Source organism: Ictidomys tridecemlineatus, chromosome 5, assembly GCF_052094955.1.
Source record: "Ictidomys tridecemlineatus isolate mIctTri1 chromosome 5, mIctTri1.hap1, whole genome shotgun sequence".
In the NCBI taxonomy this organism is placed as follows: domain Eukaryota; kingdom Metazoa; phylum Chordata; class Mammalia; order Rodentia; family Sciuridae; genus Ictidomys; species Ictidomys tridecemlineatus.
In genome coordinates, this window is record NC_135481.1 from 122133635 (window position 1) to 122155620 (window position 21986).

At 51.4% G+C, this 21986-nt stretch overlaps 1 protein-coding gene across 1 annotated transcript in view; it reads right to left on the reverse strand.

Moving 5' to 3' along the window:
• Nucleotides 1-4657: 4657 nt before the first annotated feature.
• Nucleotides 4658-21986, reverse strand: part of Cdc42bpb (CDC42 binding protein kinase beta) — a 91222-nt gene continuing 73893 nt past the window's right edge. Inside the window, exons 22-37 of the mRNA XM_078050957.1 lie at nucleotides 21613-21702; nucleotides 21183-21260; nucleotides 19784-19889; nucleotides 19326-19462; nucleotides 18627-18766; nucleotides 17356-17437; nucleotides 15439-15655; nucleotides 15228-15290; nucleotides 13732-14328; nucleotides 10924-11021; nucleotides 10751-10835; nucleotides 10514-10631; nucleotides 10289-10406; nucleotides 9437-9542; nucleotides 9279-9349; nucleotides 4658-5897 (exon numbers count right to left, since the gene is read on the reverse strand). Coding sequence (XP_077907083.1) covers nucleotides 5766-5897; nucleotides 9279-9349; nucleotides 9437-9542; nucleotides 10289-10406; nucleotides 10514-10631; nucleotides 10751-10835; nucleotides 10924-11021; nucleotides 13732-14328; nucleotides 15228-15290; nucleotides 15439-15655; nucleotides 17356-17437; nucleotides 18627-18766; nucleotides 19326-19462; nucleotides 19784-19889; nucleotides 21183-21260; nucleotides 21613-21702 — 2238 coding nt within the window. The 3' untranslated portion in view covers nucleotides 4658-5765. The remainder of the gene's footprint in view (nucleotides 5898-9278; nucleotides 9350-9436; nucleotides 9543-10288; nucleotides 10407-10513; nucleotides 10632-10750; nucleotides 10836-10923; nucleotides 11022-13731; nucleotides 14329-15227; nucleotides 15291-15438; nucleotides 15656-17355; nucleotides 17438-18626; nucleotides 18767-19325; nucleotides 19463-19783; nucleotides 19890-21182; nucleotides 21261-21612; nucleotides 21703-21986) is intronic.

The following is a 21986-nucleotide window of genomic DNA, read 5'->3' on the forward strand; positions in this document are numbered from 1 at the left end:
GCCCTAAGAAGAAGGGATTTTTGTTCATGGCCCTGAGCATTGAACCCAGGGGTGCTCTGCCACTGAGCTAGACTCCCAACCCTTTTTTATTCCGAGATAGGGTCTTCTTGCTAAATTGCTGAGGGTCTCACCAAATTGCCCAGGCTGGCCTTGAACTTGGGACCCTCCTCCACATCCTACAGCATGGGCCACCATGCCTAGCTGAGGAAAGACGTTTTTAGGTGAGGAGGATCATATAAAATATTCTGAGCTGGCCACCTAGGAGGACTGGCCCCAGCCTGCCACACAGTGGCCTGCAGTCCTCTTTGCAGAGGCACCTGCTGTGCAGCAGGGCGCTGGTAGTCTCAGAGAAGAGGCATGTGCATCAAATCCCCTCCCTCCCCATCTCCTGGCTTTATTTTTATTTTGGTTAAAGCCTGACAGAAGTGACCTCACTTTGATTCTCACAACTTTCATATTACCTTTTAATCAATGTCTTCTTCTGAAAGCATCACCCATCAACCATCTTATAGTTCATTTCTGTTTGAGATGGGGTCTCTGTTGCCAAGGCTGGCTTCGAATTTCTGGGCTCAGAAATCCTTCTGCCTCAGCCTCCCTAGTAGCTGGGACTACAGGTGTGTGCCACTGTAGTGAGGTCCACTGCCCCTGGCAGCTTATGGTTGAGGCTCTTTTGTTCTATTTGGTATGGAGATTAAATTCAGGGCACATCCCCAGCCCTTTTTGTGTGTTTTATTTTAAGACAAGGTCTCACTGAGTTGATTAGCACCTCACTTTTGCTGAGACTGGCTTTGAATGAATTCAAGTTCCTCCTGCCTCAGCCTCCAGAGCTGCTGGGATTACAGGTCCCACTGTACCCAGCTCTCTCTTTTTTTTTTTTTTAGTTGGGGATTCAGCCCAGGGTTTTTTTTACCACTGAGCTTTTTTTTTTTTTTTTTTGGTACCAATGATTGAACCCAGGGTACTTACACTTAAGCACTGAGCCACATCCCCCACAGGTTTTGAGACATGGTCTCCCTAAGTTGCTGAGGCTAGCCTTGAACTTGCAATCCTCCTCCCTCAGCCTCCAGACTCACTGGAATTGCAGGTGCAACAGCATACACCCAGCCTATTCAGGTTTTTTATACACTCTTGGTTTGATTTTGGTAGGTCATGTGCCCAGAAATTTGTCCACTTGTAGACTTTAAGTTGGTAACATAATTTTTCAAAATAGTCTCAAAAGATCCTTTGAATTTGTTATTAGTTATAATGTCTCTTTCTCATTTCTAATTTTATTTATTTGGGTCCCCTCTCTTTATGGTTATAGAGCTGAAGGTTTGTCAATTTTGTTTATATTTTTAAAGAACCAGCTCTTTGGGCAGAAAGATCTTTTCTTATGGCTCTAAGTACAAGATTTTGACCACCCTATATAAAAAATACTTTTCTCATTGTTTCCTTTTAGATTAATAATCATTTAATTAACTCTTTCATCACCCTAAGCCAGTGTTTGCAGGCAAACCAAAATTCTTATTTCTAAAAGGGGGTGACTCTCTGGTGTCTAGATTGCTGCGGAGCTATGGTAAATTACAACACCATTAATTTTGAAAGGTTTTCCCATCTTGACTGAAATGCCATAAAAAAACTTTAAAGCTTGGGATTACCCTTTTTTGTCTTTTTTTATAAAAAAATATTTTTTAGTTGTAGTTGGACACAATACCTTTATTTTATTTATTTATTTTTATGTGGTGCTGAGCTCTAACTGCTGAGCCCTAGCCCCAGCCCTTTTCTTTTTTTTTTAAATTTATTTTTTAGTTGTAATTGGACACAGCACTTTTATTTTGGTTATTTTTATTTATTTATTTATTTTTTTTTTTGAGAGAGAGAGAGAGAGAATTTTTAATATTTTAGTTTTCGGTGGACACAACATCTTGTTGGTATGTGGTGCTGAGGATCGAACCCAGGCCGCACGCATGCCAGGCGAGCGCGCTACCACTTGAGCCACATCCCCAGCCCTATTTTAGTTATTTTTATGTGGTGCTGAGGATCAAACCCAGGGCCTTGCACATGCTTGGCAAGCACTTTACCACTGAGCCACAACCCCATTTTCTTAATAAAATGGAAAAGTCAGATTCAAAATAGGCACCGGAAGAGAGCCTTTACGTTAGCAGTATAATTACACATTTAAGAATTGTCTTCCAGTGACGTGCAGCCAGAAGATGCCCAGGAATGGACCACTCTGAGGTGGCTGGAGTCCCTGGAGGGTGAGGTTGTGTTCTGAAACCTTGGGGTCCCACTTTGTTTCCATCTCCCAACGTGTCTCCCAAAGCATGGAAAACCCGAGCCCTGCCGGGAGCTGCGGGTGTGGGCAGAAATCCTTGTTTTGCTGAGCACACCTGGCACAGGAGTCTCTACTTACAGACAGCCAGTATTGTCTGTGACCACACTGTCCAGGCTGCAAGGAAATTGTCTTGTGTCTGACAGGCACCCAGTGGGCACCTCACCTGCCTATGACCAGGCAATCACCATGCTGCACCTAGAGATTACTCTCTCACGGCTGGTGGGACCTGCTAATGGCTTTTGAGTGGCCACCCTGTCCCCATGTCCACCTGTTTTACAATGTTTATTTTGCTCTTGGAAGATTTTCAGAAACAAGTAGGGAGAAAAGTAAAGAAGCTGAATCATTTATAGACACCTGTAACCAAAGTGAAACCAAAATAAAGGTGCTCACAAGTCTTCAATTAGACGCAGGTCACATGAAGTATTCCACTGGGCACACAAACCGGAAGCAGTTCACCAGAGGACACATCAAGTCCTGGCAGAGTTCTGAGGAAATGTGAATAAGCATGGGCAGGGACTGGCTGAGTGGGCTTGTGTACCCAAAAGGGCTTATCCTAAAGCCAGCAGGGAGCCTCTATGAAAAAGGGGGAGTCCAGCCCAAGAGGATACAGCAGGGCAAAAAAGGGCCAGCCCCAGAACTGCACAAAGGTCCAGTGTGGACAGCACGCCTGCTTCCTGGAGCCATCTGCCCGCTCCTGGCTTCAGGTCCACTGCTGACACCAGGTGTGTCCACCTAAATACCCACCAGAGAGTCTCTAAGGAATGTTTGGGACGACAGAACGCTGCAGTGGGGACACGGTGCCGTAGCAAGCTATAGTTGTGTTCAAAGAGGATTTAGGAAGGGGGAGGTTTTAGAGGAAATGACTTCTGAGTGGCCATCATGTCAGACTGAGACAGGGACCCTTGGCTGGGAGGGTTGACATGGGTGGCTATAGGCTGGAACTGGAGGGACAACTGCCGGGTGGACAGTATTTTTTTTTTCTTTTATTCCCTGGGGATTGAAATCCTGGCCCCGAACATGCAAGGGCACTCTACCAAGTGACAGGGCCACCCTCTTGCAAGGGCACTTGGTGTGAGGCGGGGCAGCCTCAGCCTCTGTGCGGCTCTGGTCCAGTGGTCTTGTTCCTCAGGCAGGCTGCACTTGAGTCCCCTGCTTCACAGCCTCCAACTTCATTTTTCCATTGGTTGGGACTTGACAAGATTGGCTGCATACTGAGTCCACAGCTTTCAAGTGTATCACTGCAGAGTGAGGCCGCGCCTCCCCCGAGGATGGCTGACCAGCAGGCTGCTGCCAGAGCTGGAGCCAGGTGCCCTGGGACTGCAGCGTGGGAAGGCAGACCACAACTGTGCACATGTGCAAGGGCATGCAGACACCGCCAAGGGCGCGGACCTGCCACGTGCAGCTTGTGCAGAAGCAGAGTGGCCCTGGCATAGCCTGGCCTCCCTTGGGTAGTGGCCTGCTTGGCTGGGCTGCAGTCTGTCACTCTGGCCACATGCTGTTCCCCTATGTGGATGCCACAGTCTACCACAGCATTTCCAAACTGGCCGAAACCAGAGGCAGTTTGAGGCCTGAGGACAGGCATGTAGGGTGGAGCTGACAGCCCACCCCATGGACCCCGAGGGCTCTACTTCTCTGTCTTCATAGGGCCCTTTATGCCTGCGTGCCCACTACTGCTCCCACCAGGTCTGCAGTGGGACAGGAAGAAGGCTGCATGCCCCCCCAGACGGTGTGGTGTTCAGCTTGCCAAGGAAATGGGGACAGATCAATGCCGACCTCTTGTGGGCAGGACCCTGAGGGCTGATTTGCCTGAAATTCGCCCTGTCGCTCCCCTGGCTCAGGACAGGCCACTGGCCAATGTGGACTGCAGAGCAGCACAGAGCTGGGGGTAGCTGCTGCCATCACAGTAGAGCGGGCACTTCCCAGGTCCCCAGCCCTGCCCGCCACCCAGCTGGCTGCTCTCTGAACTCATCCTCAGGCCACACGCCTGGGCAGGTGCCCTTGCTGTGTTCATCTTACCAAGGATGGACTAGCTGGAGGTCCCAATGAGCGGCAGGCATCACCTGATTCACTGTAAGCTGCTCCTGATCCCTGGCCAGGGGGTCGGTCACCTGCTCCAGGTCGCCCTCTGCTGGGGAGTTGAGATGTACACGTGGACAGGCAGCCCCTCCAGGTCATGCTCTTCTGCTTAGCCCAGTGGCCTTTCATGTGACTTCTACACTGACCACAGCACAGCTTCTGTGGACAGGGCAACACACCATGGACCTTCCGGGAGGCACTTCCTGTGTGGGTTCTCCTGGCAGTACAGGCAATTAGGGCAGCATCAAACCCAAACCAACCACTGGGAACATTAAAATTGCCATCTCCTGCTTTATTGACAGGTAAATTATTCAAAAATGTTCTCACAATTCAATAATTACAAAGACTCAGACTTACATTAAAAAAGTAAAAACCAGAACCCCCAGCAGGTGCCCGCCCAGCGTGAGGCCCAGGAGGGCGGGGAGGGCAGGCAGGTGCTGGGTGTGACAGCCAGCGGTGCCACATCCCTCAGTGCCCACCCAGCCAAGCGCACCTTGTGGGAGATGGGAGCCCAGTCTCCAGCTGTGACAAGCTGCATCTGCTACCACAGTGAATCACAAGCCTCAGTGAGACAGGGCCACAGACCTGGTCACTCAACACGGGACACAGAGGGGTGAGGTTAAACGCACAGGCGTCACGCGCTGTGAGCTGGGCTGATGTGCAGGAGTGTTGGGCGAGTCTACGTGATTCACACGGGCTACTAATCACGGGGCTCCATGCAGGGCGGAAAGGGAAGGCCACAGGGCGTGCCTGTAGGTGACGCTGGCTGTGGCAGGAGGCGGGCACCTGGTGGCAAGTGGAAGTGCAGCTGCCTTCATGGCGCTGGTGCTGCTGGCACCACACGGCTGTGACCTAGAGTACTCTGCTCACAGGGACACGGTCACCACCAGGACTTCCACAGCTGACCTCCACGTTCCTGTCCTCAAACGCTAGTGACGCTGGGAACGACTCAGGGCTCCTACTCTTGCCCTCTGGTCTCAGACGCAGCCTCAGGAGCCAGGGTAGAGACTAGGCCCTGAGGCTGCGTCCCCAGCCGCCTGCTGTCCCCAGTGGCTGGTTCTCAGGGGGCTCTACTGAGGCAGCCAGCAGCACCCCACAGCCTTCCCGGCTGGCTTTGGGTGGGAGGGAAGTGTGTGGTGGTCCTTCATGTGCAAACAGAAGAGTCGCCTCACGGCTGTGCAGACAAACAGATCTGGTCTATGCCACGCATGACGTGGTGTAAAACTGACCATTACTCTAATAAAGACTTTTCTCCATCTCCATATCTACAAACGGATCTACATTTCCTTGGACAACACTGGAGGGTCAGCTCAGTCTTGGCACTGATGCTGGGGCTATCCCGGCTCCCTGACCCCACCGTGGTGCTCTGGTAGTCTCAGGCGTCACAGGTTGGCTGCTCCAGGCCTTCGAGGGGGAGCTGGCTCCTGTGGGGCGAGTTGGGGCTCGGCGGGCCGCTGGGGTTGGAGCTGTTTGAGGGAGTTGAGTGTTTGGTGGAATCCGAGTCAGGCTGTCAATGCAAAGAGAACACGTGAGAACCAGCTGTCACAGGGCTGGGAGGGCATATCCGGCCCTGGAGGGACAGGCACAGTGGCTGCTCTTTTCCTGTTAGGAAAAACACTACATAAGCTATTCACGAGGTCCTTAAGCTTGCTGGTGTCAGCCTGTAAAGGCACTCAGAAAGGACCTGGTACTGACAATTACAGAATAGAGACTTGATGGTGAAGCAGCCAGATGACCTGTAACCAAAGGGCCAAAAGACATAATCGACACTCTCTTGGGAGTATGCGCTCAACACGGTGAAAGGACCTTTATGAAAAATCCACAGCTGATACCATTCAGTGGAGACAGCTTTCTCCTGTATCAGGAAAAAGCCAAGGGTGTGCTTTTAACGCCGCAGCTCGACACTGCACTGGAAGTTCCAGCAAGCAATACTGGGCCAGAAAAGGCCACAGAGAGGGGCTGGGGATGTGGCTTAATCGGTAGCGCGCTCGCCTAGCATGCGTGCGGCCCGGGTTCGATCCTCAGCACCACATACAAACTAAGATGTTGTGTCCGCCAAATACTAAAAAAAATAAATATTAAAATTCTCCCACTCTCTCCCTCTCTCTCACTCTTTCTTAAAAAAAAAAAAAAAAAAAGGCCACAGAGGCGCCCAGGTTGGAAAAGAAGCCCAATAATCTCCATTTGTAGAATACGTGACTCTATCCATGGGAAATCCCAAAGAATTCACAAAAACCAAGTGAATTCAGCACAGCTGCAGGTACAAATCAACACAAGGGAAATCAGCTGTGCTTCTACCCACCAGCCATGAATAGCTTGAAAAGGAAACCAAGAAAAACAAGTCCATTTACAATAGTATCTCAAAAGAGTAAATATAAAAAATAAATTTAACCAAGGAGGCAAAAGATTTGTATGTTATAAATTGCAAATCACTTTTAAAAATCAATCAGTCAATCAATGGAAAGATATCCCATGTTCATGGATTGGAAGACTTAAGATAGCATTACTTCCCAAAGTGGTCTACAGATTCGACACAATCTCTACTGAAATTCCATGGCTATTTTTGCAGAAATAGAAAAGCAATCCTCAGTTTCATATACAAGTACAAAGGTCCCAGAATAGTCAAAGCAATATTAAACAGAAAGAAAGCTTAAGGATTCACACTTCCCAAACTTACTACTTCGAAATACACTATAACACTGTGGTACCAATGTAAAGGCAGATATACAGATATAATGGAATAGAATGGAGAGACCAGAAATAATACCTGTAGTCAACTTATTTTTCAATATAGGTGCCGAGACCATCATTGGGAAAAACAGACCTTAAACAAATGTGCTGAGTATTTACATGCAGAAGAAGGAAGTCAGAGCTCTACCTCACATCACAAGCAAAATTACTCCAACAGACCAGCAGCCTAAACATGATAGCTAAAACCATAGAGCTCATAGATGAAAACAGGAGTAAATCTTCATCACCCTGGACTTGGCAATAGTGGATTTTTAGGTTAAGACTTCTAAAATCCAAGCAACAGAAGGAAAAAAATAAGTAAAAAATAAATTGGACTTCACCAAAATTAGAACCTTTTATACATCAAAGCACATTATTAAGAATGTGATATGATGACATGCAGGAGAAAATGTTTGCAAAAGATATATATGATAAGGGTATAGCATTTAAAATACATATAAGAAAATATCCCAATTAAAAATGGACATGGGGGGCTGGGGAACATAGCTCATTGGTAGAGCACTTGCCTCACATACACAAGGCCTTGGGTTCAATCCCCAGCACCACAAAAAAATAAAGAAATAAAAAGCCACTTTTATGTGCCATGATCTCACATGAGTTTAAAAGAACAAACAGGGTACTTGTAGAATAAACAGGGTGCCTACCCGGGGACAGCTGGGCCCTACAGGACTCCCTCGGCCCGGGAGGAACCTGGGCCAACTACATACTGTTGGCCAGCAAAGGAGGGCCACGGCCTGTTCCAGTGCAAAGGGACTAGAGAGACAGGCAGTGACAGGTGGTGCCTGGTGTACTCGGTCTTGCCCTAGAGGAAATGTGGTGAAGGATGTTGCTGGGACATGGAGAAAACTGGAACATGCAGACTGTCAACTTGACAGGTTTGCACCATGGTCACCTAAGGGAGCGTCCTTGCCTTAGGTCAAAGGGCATGATACAAGCCACCAGCGGGGAAATTTCAGGAGAAACGCATGTGACTCTCTGAGACCTGGGTGGCTGGGGGTTTGCCACTCTTAACCTCATTCAGAGAATCAGACAAGCCCTGACTGAGGGGTATTCTCCAAAAGAACTGTACTTTCTAAAACCAGTTTAATGCCATAAAAGATTAAAAAAAAAGAAAGAAAGAAAAGAAAAAAGAAAAGCCAAACCCAGCCAGGGCCAGGGACTCAGGAGGCTGAAGCAGGAGAATTCCAAGTTCAAAGTCAGCCTCTGCAAGTTAGTGAGACTTATCTCAAAACTAAAAAAGGGTAGGGATGTAGCTTAGTGGGAGAGCACCCCTGGGTTCAACCCTCAAAACCATAAGTAAAGTAAGACAGATAAAAAAATAAAATAAATAAAAAATTTAAAAGGCCAGACACATAAGACTGAAAAGACCTGGCAGGTAATAGTGTGCACGCCCCATGACTGCATTCTGGATTTAGAAGGGGGTTTGAGGATGAATGGCCCGGGACCAGGGCAAGTGCCTGAGAGTGGCAGGTGGCCATGGCTGTGGGGGCACCCTCACTTAGACGCTCACAGAGGGCTGCGATGCTGCATGTGCCTTCAACTGGCTCTTCCAAAAGAATAAAGGGAGGCATGGGGCAGTATGGCCTCAAAGCAGAGGAGGGTGCTGCTGCCCACTCCCAGCACCAAGTGGCTCAAGAAAGGAAGGAGAGCAGAGACCAGAAATGAAGGTCCTCCAGGACCAGGGCAGCTGCTGGAATGCCACATGCAAATGTAAATATTGTATAGAAAATTCTGGAAGGTGTGAAGCTTCTGGGAGAAAGTTAATTTCCAGGGAAGTTTTCATCAGGATGTGCCTGTCACACCCTCAGCAGCTCTGCTGGAGGGGCTGGGCTAGCACTGGGGCAGAGAGGGGCTGTGCAGGAGACCAGGACTCAGGACCAAGGAGGAGACATGCACACCTCCCTCAGGACGTATAGAGCTCTGGAGGGGCTGGCAACACTGCCCAGGCCTCCAGGCCTTGGACTGCTCCCCTGGGGGCCACAGCTGCATGAGCCTCCTCCTCCCAGCCCTCAGCATGCTTGACCTGGGTGCTGCCCTAGAGGCAGTGCAGAGTCCTTCTCAAAAACCACTTTGGTCCTCTCCACCAGTGGACCTACAGGTGGACATGCCACTTTGTGTTGCTGGGGCAAAGCCCTACCTCTTTGTCAAAGTCCTGGTCGGGGTCGGACATGCTCCTCAGAGGTACGGTCCCTCCAGGCTCTGGACCACCTGCAAAGCAAGAACAGCCATCACCTTAGGGAACAGCTGTGAGCTGATGGAGCTCAATTCCTGCTCAGCCCCACCCCTTTCTGGTACCTGAGGAGGGCCAGGAGACGTAGGGCTTGCTCCTGCAGGGAGGCTGCCGGGCCAGGCTGGCAGGGGCAGGGCCAGGCCTCTCCTCCTGGGTGAGCGGTGCAGCACTCTGGGGGAGAGAGCATTGCATGAGCAGGGGAGAGTGACCACAGGCTGCACCAGCACCCAGGCCCACAACAAGGTCTGCACAATGGGACTTTAGTGGGCAAGTGGGTTGCAGATCTCTGGACATAGCCTCCACTAGGTTTGAGATAAGAACCAGTCATGACAATTTCACAAGTCAAATCCCACAATTTCTTTCTTTTCTTTGTTTGTTTCTTTCTTTTTTTTTTGGTGGGGGGAGTTTCTAGGGACTGAGCCAGGGGTGCTCTACCACTGAGCTATACACCCAACCCTTATTTTTGGAGATGGGGTCTTGCTAAATTGCAGAGGCTAGTCTTAAACTTGTGATTCTCCTGCCTCAGCCCCTGGATACGATAGCTGGGTTTCAGGTGTGCCTCATTGCGCCCAACTTGCACATTTAGGATTTTAAAAAAGCCTGGTACTGTGTTTTAAGAAGTTAGAAACCATTCTCTTAGGGCTGGTTTCCTAAGGGACAATGAGGTGAAAACAGCAGGGTCTGCCACCAGCCCAGTTGCCCACCCATGGTGTAGTAAGTGGCTCAAGGTGGCACATGGATGCCCAGGACAAGAAAAATGCTAGAGAAGGGAGCTTAAGCAGGTGGCCACATGATAGGTGTTCCAGGTCAATGTGACAGTGAGAGGCTGGGGAGCAAAGTCCTAGGTGGGCCCTGCTTTGAGTTTCAGAGCCAGCTGCCTGCACAGGATGCCCCTCACCCCCCAGCCCTGAACGCACCAGAGGCAGGTCCATGAGCACCTGCATCCCGTCGCCCGGGCCCATGTGGGCCACGTGGTTGAAGTTGGTGGGGTTGGATATCATCTTGGACCTCAATTCTGGGTCTCTGAGCATCTCTCTGGGGAAAGGAAACGTTCTGAGATTCAGGAATATGTAAAAATCCTCTCAGCTCCGAGCCAGTCCTTCCTCAGGCGAGGCCTGGCCAGCCAGGGCCCTGGCCCTTACCGCCTCTGCTGCAGCCTCTCCTCCTCTGGCACCTTGAAGACAAAACGCCGTTTGCTTCGAGTCCGGAGCATCTGCTTCTTGCTGCTGTCTGAGGTGTCTGGCACATTGAGGACCGTTCCTGTATCAGAGAGCATGCAATCACCATGGCTGCTGCTGAGTGGCAAGTATCCCCTAGGCCTGAGAACAACTCCTGGGTGCTTGGGGCCGGGCTTCTGCCACCTACGATGGGAGGCTCACCTGAGGACTTGTTCTTGAAGTAGATAAGGCGCGGAGGCTCACAACCAAGGAGGTTGAGGCTGCCGTCAGAGTTCAGGGGCCTTATCTGTGTTGGAAACCAGAGAGTGACAGTCACGTTTGGCCACAGGTGGGCAGGGGAAACCCACCCACACAAGACCACAAGGCTGCCTCACCCTCCGCAGGCCGATGGTCTGCACCCACTCCATGGTGCACACGTCGAAGACGTCCACGCCGTACTCACTGTACACGGTAACGTGGGAGCCGCTGCAGCCTGATACAGATGGAGCCAATGGGTGAGTGGCAGCACTGGGCCCTGCCTGCTACCTCCTAAGGCCACCTCGGCCTGACAAGGTGCAAAGGAGGGGGCAGCACTGCCCACCCCCTGGGCTTCATGTTCCCACCTTACCAGTCGTGTTCATTACAGGGCGACACACACGTTTAACGTGTCGCCCCCGGTACCCCCAGCGTAACTACATAAATTTTTGGTGCTGGGGATGGAACTCATGTGCTCAACCACTGAGCCACATCCCCAGCCTTTTTTATTTTTGAGACAGGGTCTCACTAAGTTGCTGAGGGCTTTGCTAAGTGGCTTAGGCTGGCCTTGAACTTGTGGTCCTCCTGCCTAAGCTTCTAGGATATCTGGGATTGAAGGTGTGTGCCATGGACTTGTCTGTATGTGACAGCTTAAACACCACAGTATAGATACTTAGAATGATTTTAAAAGCTTGTTTTTTCATCTAGTTCTCCTATAAGAATTGATGGTTATAGAAGCCTATCAATCCAGGCCCACAGGTATAGAGTTCAGGTGGGGCCAACTATTCAGCACCATGCAGTGGGGTGGTCCCTCGTCCAGACAGCACCAAGGCAGGCAGGTTTTGGGTGAGTGTGTGAGACCTCCCCACAGCATGGTTCTGTCAAACAGATCCCCGAGGATGTGGAGGAACCCTCTAGCAACCTGCTCTGAAAACACATGAGAATGGTCACTTATGGCTGGTGTATCTTCCCATTGACTGACAACAGCTGGCCAGCCGTTAGGTTGACAGTGGGCATGGGAGGTTGAGAGGATGCCCCCATTTTGAGGATGGCAGTGAAGGCCACTTGCATGACCTGATGGACTAGGAGCAGTGGGTGACCACTTCCCATAGGGGGCCACCCTCTAGGCACCCTAACTGCTGCTATACGATCTCCCCCTGGCACAGTTCCCAGGTGGCCCCTCATGGAGGGCAGAGCTAAAGGCCAGCAGGGCATGAAGTTAAGAGAAAGCTGTGCTCAGTCCTCCAAATCCCAGGTCAGTCGACCTCATGCTGTCCAGCTGGAGTGCGCATGAGCACCTCGGCTCCACTTCTGGCACGGCCTGCAGCCAGCCCATACCGCCAGCCTCTCCTGCCCCTGTGCAGGGGAAAGGAAGGACAGCAGGGCTGGGGAGGTAGACAGGGTGCTGGGCCTAGTCATCAGCCTCTCAGAAGTGACATTCCAGACACGAGGTTGGCCCACTTTTTGAAGGCCACATGCAAAAGCTGACCCTGAATTGACTTTCAGGTGTGCAGTCTTCATAGGGGAATTCTGGGGGAAGAACTCTTACTTGCTGTGGGGGTTTCGTTTTTGATAAATGAAAAATTGAGATGTCTAAAGAAACAAATAACCTAAAAAATTAATACAGCAGAAAGAATATGGGCTTTGGAGTTTGAAGATTAGCAAGTTACAGAACTGCTGTGATTCTCAGTCTCCTCTGCAAGACCTGACTGGCACCCCTAAGAGATGGCCAGGTACACGGTACTCAGCATACAGCTCTGCAGAAGCACCTCTTCACCCTAAATGTTAAATTATTTTTTACCAGCTCTGAAATTGATTTGGCATCTATGCTACACACAGGGCAGAGAAGACAGGAGACCACGAAGGCAGAGACGCAATGACCTCAGGTGTCCATGGTTATACGTGGCCACCTACAGAAACACTGCACTAGTGACCCGGATCCCTTTCAACCTCAACTGTGCCAAACAATCAAAGGACCCTGGGAAGCAGGAGTTGTGTGTGGGCAGAAGCCCTGCACTGAGTGCACGTGAGGACACAGACCAGGAGCATGGCACCATACTCCAGGTCTGGCCTGTAGCCACCCCCACCCCAACCCTGCTGTCCCAGTGTACAGGACAGTGTGCGTCACTGCAGCCCACCCCAGGCCTGGGTGTTGGCCCCAGTGCCCTCGGCACACTGCCAGTTGGCAAGGCTACAGGTAAGGAAGATGAAGACTTCAGTTTCAGGTGATTAAGGGCAAACATGATACCCACCTCCTGCTCCAGTGCCCCTACTGCGGGCTGTGTGTCCTGCTGGCTGCCCTGCTTGCTGGCTACCTGCTACTACCCTGATAATCCCATGACAGCCAGATGGAGAACTTCCAGGCTGAAGGCCCTTCAAAGAACTAGGCTGCAGGCTGGCTGAAGTGGCCGTCTGTCAGGCTTAGGCCCTGGAGGTGCCCACACAGAAGTCACTCACGCTGAACAAACTACTAACTCGGCTGTTTGCAAACAGAATGGCTCCTACCACTCCCAGGAAACACTGGCCCTTATGACCTAGACATCAGGGTTGACTTTTTCCTGGACACCAAAACCCTTTAGTTTACTGTATTGCTGTGTAAGTTTATATAGCCCGAAGAATGCCTTTTTAGAAAGAGTTAAACACAAGGTCCTTCTTTGATTCACTGTGCCCTCTGCCCACAGGCCCCCCGTGGGGCTCCTCTGTGGGGCACCTGCAAAGCCCCAGGAACAATGAGGCAGCATGCTCAGGGTAGCAGGCAGGCCGGGGTGACCCGCAGGGCCCCTGTATTGCTGCGGTGTGGCATCTGGCCAGTGCTCGGAGCTTAGGCCCCTCCTGCTCCTGCAACCGCTCAGCTACGGACTGGGAGACAAACCACAGCAAAGGAGCACATGCCGACTGTGGACGTGAGAAGCGGCAACGGGGTATGGCAACAGAAAACATATACATACTACAGGCGACAGGAGCCGCAGGCCACATGAGCTCCTGCATGCGTGACCTCCGGCCTTGAGGGTCCACGTACAGTCCCATGTGGCTGAAGCAAAGCAGGTACTCCTCACTTTTGAGCTCCACAGCACAAAGGGCATCGAAAGACTGCTGTGAGAGGAACGCAAGCGAGGGGTCAGTGGGATTTACCAGGTCTAGAGACGGCCCGTCCCCCTGGATGCTCAACAGAGAGAACCCAGAAGGGTAGCCGACACAGAGCCTGTCCTTGAACACGGCCATCCACTGCACATGTCCCGGAGCCACCAGCTCACTGAACTTCCTGTGGAAAGGCTTAGTTCTCTGGATCTCGTAGCAGAGGACCAGCCGCTTCACCGCAACAAACAAACAGGTGGAGGAGCTCTTTCTTAGCGTCGCGGTGGCTATAAGCTGGCAGCCCTTGGTTTCCGGAAGCTTGATGTCAAAGTTGCCTTCTGCTCCGTCAAAGGAAGACCATGGACAGAGGTGCACGTGGTGGTTCCGCCCACAGAGGAGGATGACAATTTTCTCCTTGGGTGCAAGCTCAATCTGGTACACCTTTTTACAATCAGCAGCACGGACGATCACTGTGGTGAGGAGGACAAGGGTGAGGGGAAGCCATCGACGTCTCACAGACCCCCAGCTCTACTGGGGACCTGTGTCAAGGCCCTTGTAGCCCCCCATTGTGGCCAGTCCTAGCCATCCTCAGCACGGGGCCAGAGGCACAAACGCCTGGGAGTATCTGCCCACTGCCTACTATGGTCCGAACACCCCTGACCCCACAAGCCCCCAGTGTGCCAGGGCCCTCGCTGGGCACCACTCCTGAGGGCAGTGAGGCCCTGTGGGGTAGACATGGACCTCATTCCAGTTCATGTCCTAACCAAAGAAACCTTGGTTTGAATACAGAGAACAAATGCTATCTTCAGCCTCCCCAGATCCTCCAACAAACTCTGAAAGTGCCCACCCCTCACTGGCCCCACACTAACCCTGGACCTGCAGGGGCTCAGAATCTCCATCCTCACTCTGCTCTACAACCTGAACCATTGGTCAGGCTGCTACGGCCACACAAGGCTTCTGGGCTCACCCTCACTGTGCAGAAGGGCCTGCTGGTCACAGCCCTCTGGCAAGAGTGACACATCCAGCACAGAACTAAGGGACCAGTGCTTCAGTGCCTGCTGCCACCAGGTCCTCCTGTGAGGCACTCTAGCCCCCACTCTGGGGACTCTGATGTAGGGAGGATACACTTGCATCACCAGGCATGGGGTACTGTCCTGCTGTCTGTCGCCTGGCATGCTAACACACTGGGGGCGCTTGGCAGAGGCAGCTGTCACGGCTGCTTTCCACGGGCCTCTCTCTTGCTTACACGATGTTCCATGTGGGGACTGGACTCATACGTGGGGCCAAATCGTTTGAGCCCTTCGGGCTGCGTGCTGTAGGCACCCAGGCTGGACCTGAGATGATGGGTGGGAGGCCCCTGCTCACATACCATCCCGGGTGACCTCGATGACATAGAGCCCTTCTTCCAGGCCGACAGCAATCCTGTCTCCATCTGGGGGAACAACACATGTCCTGTTAGCCAGCCATCTGTCTCTGCAGACACCTGGGAACTGCACACTGGGGCAGGGCGGTCCTGACTGAACTCTGGCCTGGAGTCACAGCCATTCCAACCTCTGCCTCTGAAGCCCGCGAGGACTTACCCACGATGGCAGCAGTGAGGATGGCCTTGATGAGTGGCAGTGTGCTGTCGTAGGCTTCCTGGGGGACGTGCACGACCTGGTTCCTGAGCCGGTTTTTATGGAGGATGGACTGGAGTCCTTCCAGGATCCCTACCCACTTCCTCTTCTCGTTCTCATTCTCTGTCAGAATGAGCAGCGAGCTGTTCTTAGCAGGTGAACCTAAGAGAGAGGCTGTCACCTTCACGAGGGAGAAAAAAACACAGACAATAGGAGTCAGAGCCAGGCCTGCCCAGGAGCTACTCGCCCTGCAAGTCAACGAAGGAAGGTCAGGCTTCCTAGAGCTTCTGCTTCTGTCCCTGTGGGCTGCCTGGCAAGGGTCACCAGGTGCTCTTCAGCTGCTGGCCCTGCGACTCTCAGCAGCAGTAAGCAGGAAGGGGTGAGGCTATAAACACAGCCCCACAAAGTTTCTTCCTGGTCAGATTTCAGTTAATTCTGCTCTTGCCAAAACTATGGTGTAACCATCCATTTTGCTTTCTTGGGTACTTTTATTATAATTTAAAAGTATACTCTTAGAAAGTGTCCAGGAAAGGGACTGGGGTTGTAGCTCAGCGATAGAGTGTTCGTCTAGCATGGGCAGGACCTGGGTTCGATCCTTAGCACCACATAAAAATAAATAAAGATATTGGTCCAACAACTAAAAAAAAAAAAAAAAAAAAAAAAAGTAACGTGTCCAGGAAAGACAGAGAGTCTCAAATCCTCCTTTCTCTGAGCATTCACCAGGAACTTACGAGGAAGCTTGGAGATTTTTACTAGACGTACAATGATGATGGTTGTGTAAGCACGTGACGGTGGTGATGTTTGTATTGTAAGAGGCTGTTACTGAACAGAGCACTGATTCAGTGAAGAGATGACTCACAGACGTAAACAGTCAATCAAGATTTGACTCATGAAGGGAAGTGTGTGGGTTCATTCTCTGATCCATAGTCTTCCAGAAGCTTCCTAATGCTATAGCAACTAACTCTAATTCAGGGAGGGGAAGGGAGGGGAGGGGTAGGCTCAGCCACAGAGGGGCTCACAAGCCAGGTCAACTTAATTTAAAAAAAAAATGACCCCAGTTCTGCTGTTAGTGATGAGAAAATGCTGGGAGTGGCATGCTAGAGCAGAACCCTTCTGGAACCAGGAGTCACCATGGCCCAGGCAAGAGCTACAGACCAGGAGGGAAAGGCGCTTTAGGAGGTGAAAAGGGAAGGCCAGTGAAGTGTGTGGGACCTCAGGAGTGGCTGCCAGGAGGTGTCCCACCAGAAGGTCGCAGGCTGATGGCGATGGGGGGTGCTGCTCAGTTAGGGGTTGGGGGTGGGCAGATGTGCATGAGAACCTGGATAAGACAAGAAGCAGGGAAAGGGTCTGCTCTGGATGTTCACAAATACCTGCTGCAGCACGAAATGCTCAGAGGAATCAATGTAATTTAACCATCTTCCCGGTACTGGGGATGGAACCCAGGGGTGTTCTACCTCTGAGCTAAATTCCCAGGCCTTTTTACTTTCTTTTTTTTTTTTTTTTTTTAAGAGAGAGACAGAGAGAGAGAGAAAATTTTAATATTTATTTTTTAGTTTTTGGCAGACACAACATCTTTGTTTGTATGTGGTGCTGAGGATCGAACCCGGGCTGCACGCATGCCAGGCGAGCACGCTACCGCTTGAGCCACATCCCCAGCCCCACTTTCTTATTTTTGAGTACTGGAGATTGAACCCAGGGGAGCTCTACTACCAAGCCACATCTCCAGTCCTTTTCATATTTTATTTTGCCTCGTGAAATTGCTGAGGCTGTCATCTTTCTGCCTCAACCTCCTGAGCCACCGAGATTACCGGACTGTGCCACTGCACCCAGTAACCATGTGATTTTTAAAATAATTAATGAAATATAAAAAAAAAATCATACCCTGAATATACAGGGAATGTCTCGGCGTGTTGCGTGGATGACATCTGAGGCCAGGACTGAGCTTACTGAAAACTCGTCATCCCTGGTAAGAAAAAACACACCTGGTTGCCACCCTTCAGCAAGCCACTCTATGAAGAGGATACCCATGCCAAGCTACCTCCCCTGACACAGCAGGCCCTTGTCACCTCTTAGACCAGGAGACACTTATAGTGACCAAACCCACTACTGCTCCAGACTCCTGCAGGAGCTTCAATGGTTAGAATGGCTGAGAGTACAGGCTGCGCCCTGACTCGCACTGTCACTGTCCCACAGTTACAACTCTACATCAGTCACTTGGCACCATCAGGTGGCCATTTCTTAGCCATGTGTTAAAAGGAAGGCTGAGGCCAGCATGGAGGCACAGCTCTAGCATTCCCTGGACATAGGGTCTGCATGCTGGCCACCAACTGCCTTCAGGCAGTGCCTGTGACTTAGGCTCATGCCAGCCTGGGGCACACCTCTGCATGGCAAAGGACCAGTAGGGAGGGTACTGCTGCACATCTCTTGCTCCCTAAGAACCAACGCTGCAACCCGAATCTCCAGGCCAGACCCCAAATCTAGCCAGTGTAGGAGTCAATCTTGCGGCCAGCACTTGCCATCTCAGGCGGCACAGGGCAAGATGACAGCAGTGCACCCATGCACAGGCCTGCTTCCAAGCTCTGGAGAGTGCCTCCCTCTAGTCACTGGCTTGACCTGCACAGCAGCCTCTGCATCAACAGTGCAATCCTGTCCTCACTCTATAGACAGGGAGCCCGAGGACCAGAGGCATGAAGTCAGAGAAAACAGGGAGGACAGCAGGCAAAGCCCCTTGCCCTGCACTCTGCATGTATTTGATGCCAGCCAGGGTGGTAGGTATCACTTGACAGAAGAGATGAGGTCAGGGTGGCACAGCTATGGCCACACAGAGCCCTGGCTCAGAGAACTCCCAGTGGTACACAAGGCACAGACTGCCAGAGTCAGTACCGTTTTTCTCTGGGATTTTCTGCTCGTTCCTGGGGGTATAGTTTTGTGTTAAATGTCCATCTGGCAGATTTGAAATTTACAAATATTCAAAGCAGGAAAGTTAAAGCATGTACTTAAGTAACAACTCAGTTTTTCACTCTTTGAAACAGTACACTTAGGAAGATAGAGGTATAAGCAACATTAATGGTTACCCAGCCACAAACTTATTTTAGCAAAGACAAATGTGGAACAAGATTCACAGAACAAGAGTGGTGCTGTAGGCAACAAACCTGAGGTCCAGGACTTGGCTCGCGACGACGCCTGGCTGGGTGGACTTTCCCTCAGGCAGGTCGTACAGAAAGAGCTTGCAGTCACAGACCACAGCATAGGCCCGCTGCCATCCCTTCTTCACCCCCGTGGGCTTTGGGACCTACAGATGAACAGTGACCATGTGCCCCTGGGCCAGGGAGGCCAGTCAGGACATCTCTGGGCAGCAGGTGGATGCTGCAAGGCCCCCCAGGCTGGTAGTAAGGGCTGAGTCTGAATAAGGGTGGAGTGGCCCTTGCCAAGGAAGCTCAAGGGGCTACAGAGAATTCCACATGTGACCCAGGTGATGCAGGAGCAGTGACGATACAGCAAACAGCCAGGCTCACACCAAACACAGTACCCACGGGCTGTGCGGGAAAGGACTCGGAGCTTCGCCAACTCTGAGCTTTGGAACCATGCCTTTCACTGACCGTGCTCAGCATATGAGGAAGGAAATGTGGGGAGAGCAGGGCTTCTGTGGGCCCTCAGCCTACTCAAAGGCCTTGCTGCATTGTTTCCAGGGAGGGAGACCTCCCAGGACCAGTGCTTGGGTCACTCATTCAGTGGAAGTACTGCTTCAGAAGGAGCTGTGTTTAGTTGTTACCACACTTCAAAGATCGTGAGCTGACGAAAGAGAGTGAGCCAGCCAGGGCGTGGATAGAAGCTGCAGACCCTCCTCCTACCTTGACACAACCCTTGTAGGCCGTTCCTATGCCTCTCTGTACATCCACGCCAAGAGGCCTCTTGGACTGTTCAGGTGGGATGGGGCACACCTGGGGAGCACTATCTCTGCAGGACGCATGGCAGGCAAACGCACACACTGCAAGAGAAGAGTCTGGTTCTTACACCATGCAACTCCAAGAAGGAGCATGATGGCCCCTGGCACCCAACCCAAACAGGGAAGGTGACATGCAGGACCTGACCTCCACAGAGCCTCCAAGGGAAACGCACAGGGGACTAGCTGTGGGTGTTATAAGCTATGATGGTTGACAGGCGATAGTTGCCTGCTGCAGCCTTTTGTGGATACAGCAAGTGCAGATGGCCAGGCCCTTACTAGTGCTTGTAAGAAGGAAGCCAGGGCCCAGAGTGTGTCAAGGTCACATGTGGACAATGTGGCCTCTGGACAATGGCCAGCACTCACCCTCACAGGCGTATCCCTGGCGGATCAGTCCAACCATCAGCGAGGTGCAGTGGCTGCACTGAGTGGGGCTGGAGAAGGACTTGATGCTGAACTGATGAGCTTTGGGCTGAAGAAGAACACCAAGAAGAAGGTCAGGCAGCCCAGGAGCCAAGACAAGGTGGGTCATTCTGCTTTTTTGTCTTGAAATCTGGTAGCGTGCCATTTTTCTCTAGACACATATCCTTGATGGCTAATCAGAGGACCCAAGGAGCCAAGCCAGTGGCCCACACAGCACAGCTGACCTTCTCTCTGGTGCTAGCATATCTCCCAGTGATTAGCACCAACTGGCTTTTGGGAGCCAGTTGAGGAACACATCTTGGTTGGGCTGTTGCTCAGGTGTCTTGGGTGTGTGATCAAGATGAATGTAACAGACATCTACAGCAGTCCTGTTCTCACAGCAAAGGCCTAGAAAGACCCACTGTGCCAGCTGGGAGGACAGACACAATAGGACACACCCGACAGAAGGAGACATGAGACTGGCTGGAGAGGCAAAGTGTGCCGGGCTGGGACAGCATGTTTATGAAGCCTAGACAGCGACAAAAGTGTCACGCTACTTCTGAAGACAGATGTGGTGAGACCTTGTGGAGAAGTGGGGAGTGGTGAGTGCCAACCCCAGGCAGAGCACCCCAGGGAGAGGCTAGAGGAGGGGGGCAAAACCAAGACACACAGCACCCTATGGAGCTACTTCTGGGTATCAGGTGCTCACAAGACAAAAGGCCTCTCGCCTTGGTCCACAATCCTGCAAGGACTGATGTCTCAGAGTCCAAGCTTCAATCACTCTCAAACAAGATCAAGCTTTTCATCTCTAGCTAGAACCGCAGACACTGGTCTACGTTAAACAGAACAGAAGCTCCACCCCAGGCATAAGGCTGGGCGCTTGCTAGGCTTGACCCAGGGTAACTTATCATCTATACCGACATTTACATATGAGAGGAAGAGGACCACCCTGCAGAACCCCTAGGCATGGGAAGCGGATGGAGCCACACACACACTCAGGCACAGGGGTGCACTCAAGGTGGGGACATTCAAGTATAATTCCATTTATGCTGGGGAGAAATTCTCACATACAACTACATCTCTAAGTGTAGCCAGATAAATACAAATAATTTTGGAGAAGGAACTGGATATAAAAGAGGTTCCCATTGAGAGAGGAACAGGGCTGGGAGACTGAACTCTGGCAGTTTCTAGCTAACCTGCGTTGTACAGCTTCAGTATGACAGGACCAGTTGGCTCACTGTTCTAAACAATCACCACCAGAACACCAGGGCCTTACTTTGTGTACACAAACTTAATACACCCATTTATTTACACAAACGCTGTTTTCTAAAAACAAGAGGGTGCCTGAGAAGAAATGCCCTACCTTTGGTCCAGCCAGGGCGAGGGCCTGTGTGGTGGGCAGCGACACAGCAGGTGGCCTCTGTGGGGGCCGAGTCGTGTCCTGGGAGACAGGTGGAAAATGTGAGCACTGTCCTGTGCCAGCACTGTGCTCAGATGCCAGAACCTGTCAGGGGTTTATTTTTTTCTAGAACTTGTTAGTAATTAACATTCTGCATTTGTAATTCATTATGTTGTTGAGATACCTAGTGAAGCCTTGCTCATCCATCTGATGGACTAGCAAGAGCTCAGAAGGTAAAGGTGGGCCAGGAGCCAGGAAGAGGGCTGCAGGTAGGGGCCAGGAGGGTTGGCCTTGCTGTTAGGGTGGCTGCTGCTCACGATGGCATCAGCCACATCATGTGAACATGGGGCGGAGCCAAGGGCTCCCAGATATGGACAGGGCAACACGACCTCACCTCTTGCTGCTCTGTGCCTGCGGCCACAGAAACTGATGGGGATACTTCTGTCTTTGGCGCCTGTGCTTCTTGCTCACTGGCTGAACTAGTCTATGGAAGGAAAGATAAAGAAAACATTCTTAATATAAAGCAAAACCTACTAGGGCCCAGAATCCAGTCCTTATTCCTGTATCCCAGGGCCTCCTGGCTTATCAGGAGTCCCCACTTCATTTATAGCTGTCCTGCCTTTCCTGAGGACTGCTGCCCTTGGCCTTTTGAGGCTGCAATGGTGACCACATGGGGAGGTGGAGTCTGGCAAGCCACTATTATTACCAAAGGTGAGAGATCTGGCCTCCCCTCCATCCACTCCCCACCTCCACCTCCCATCCCCAGCC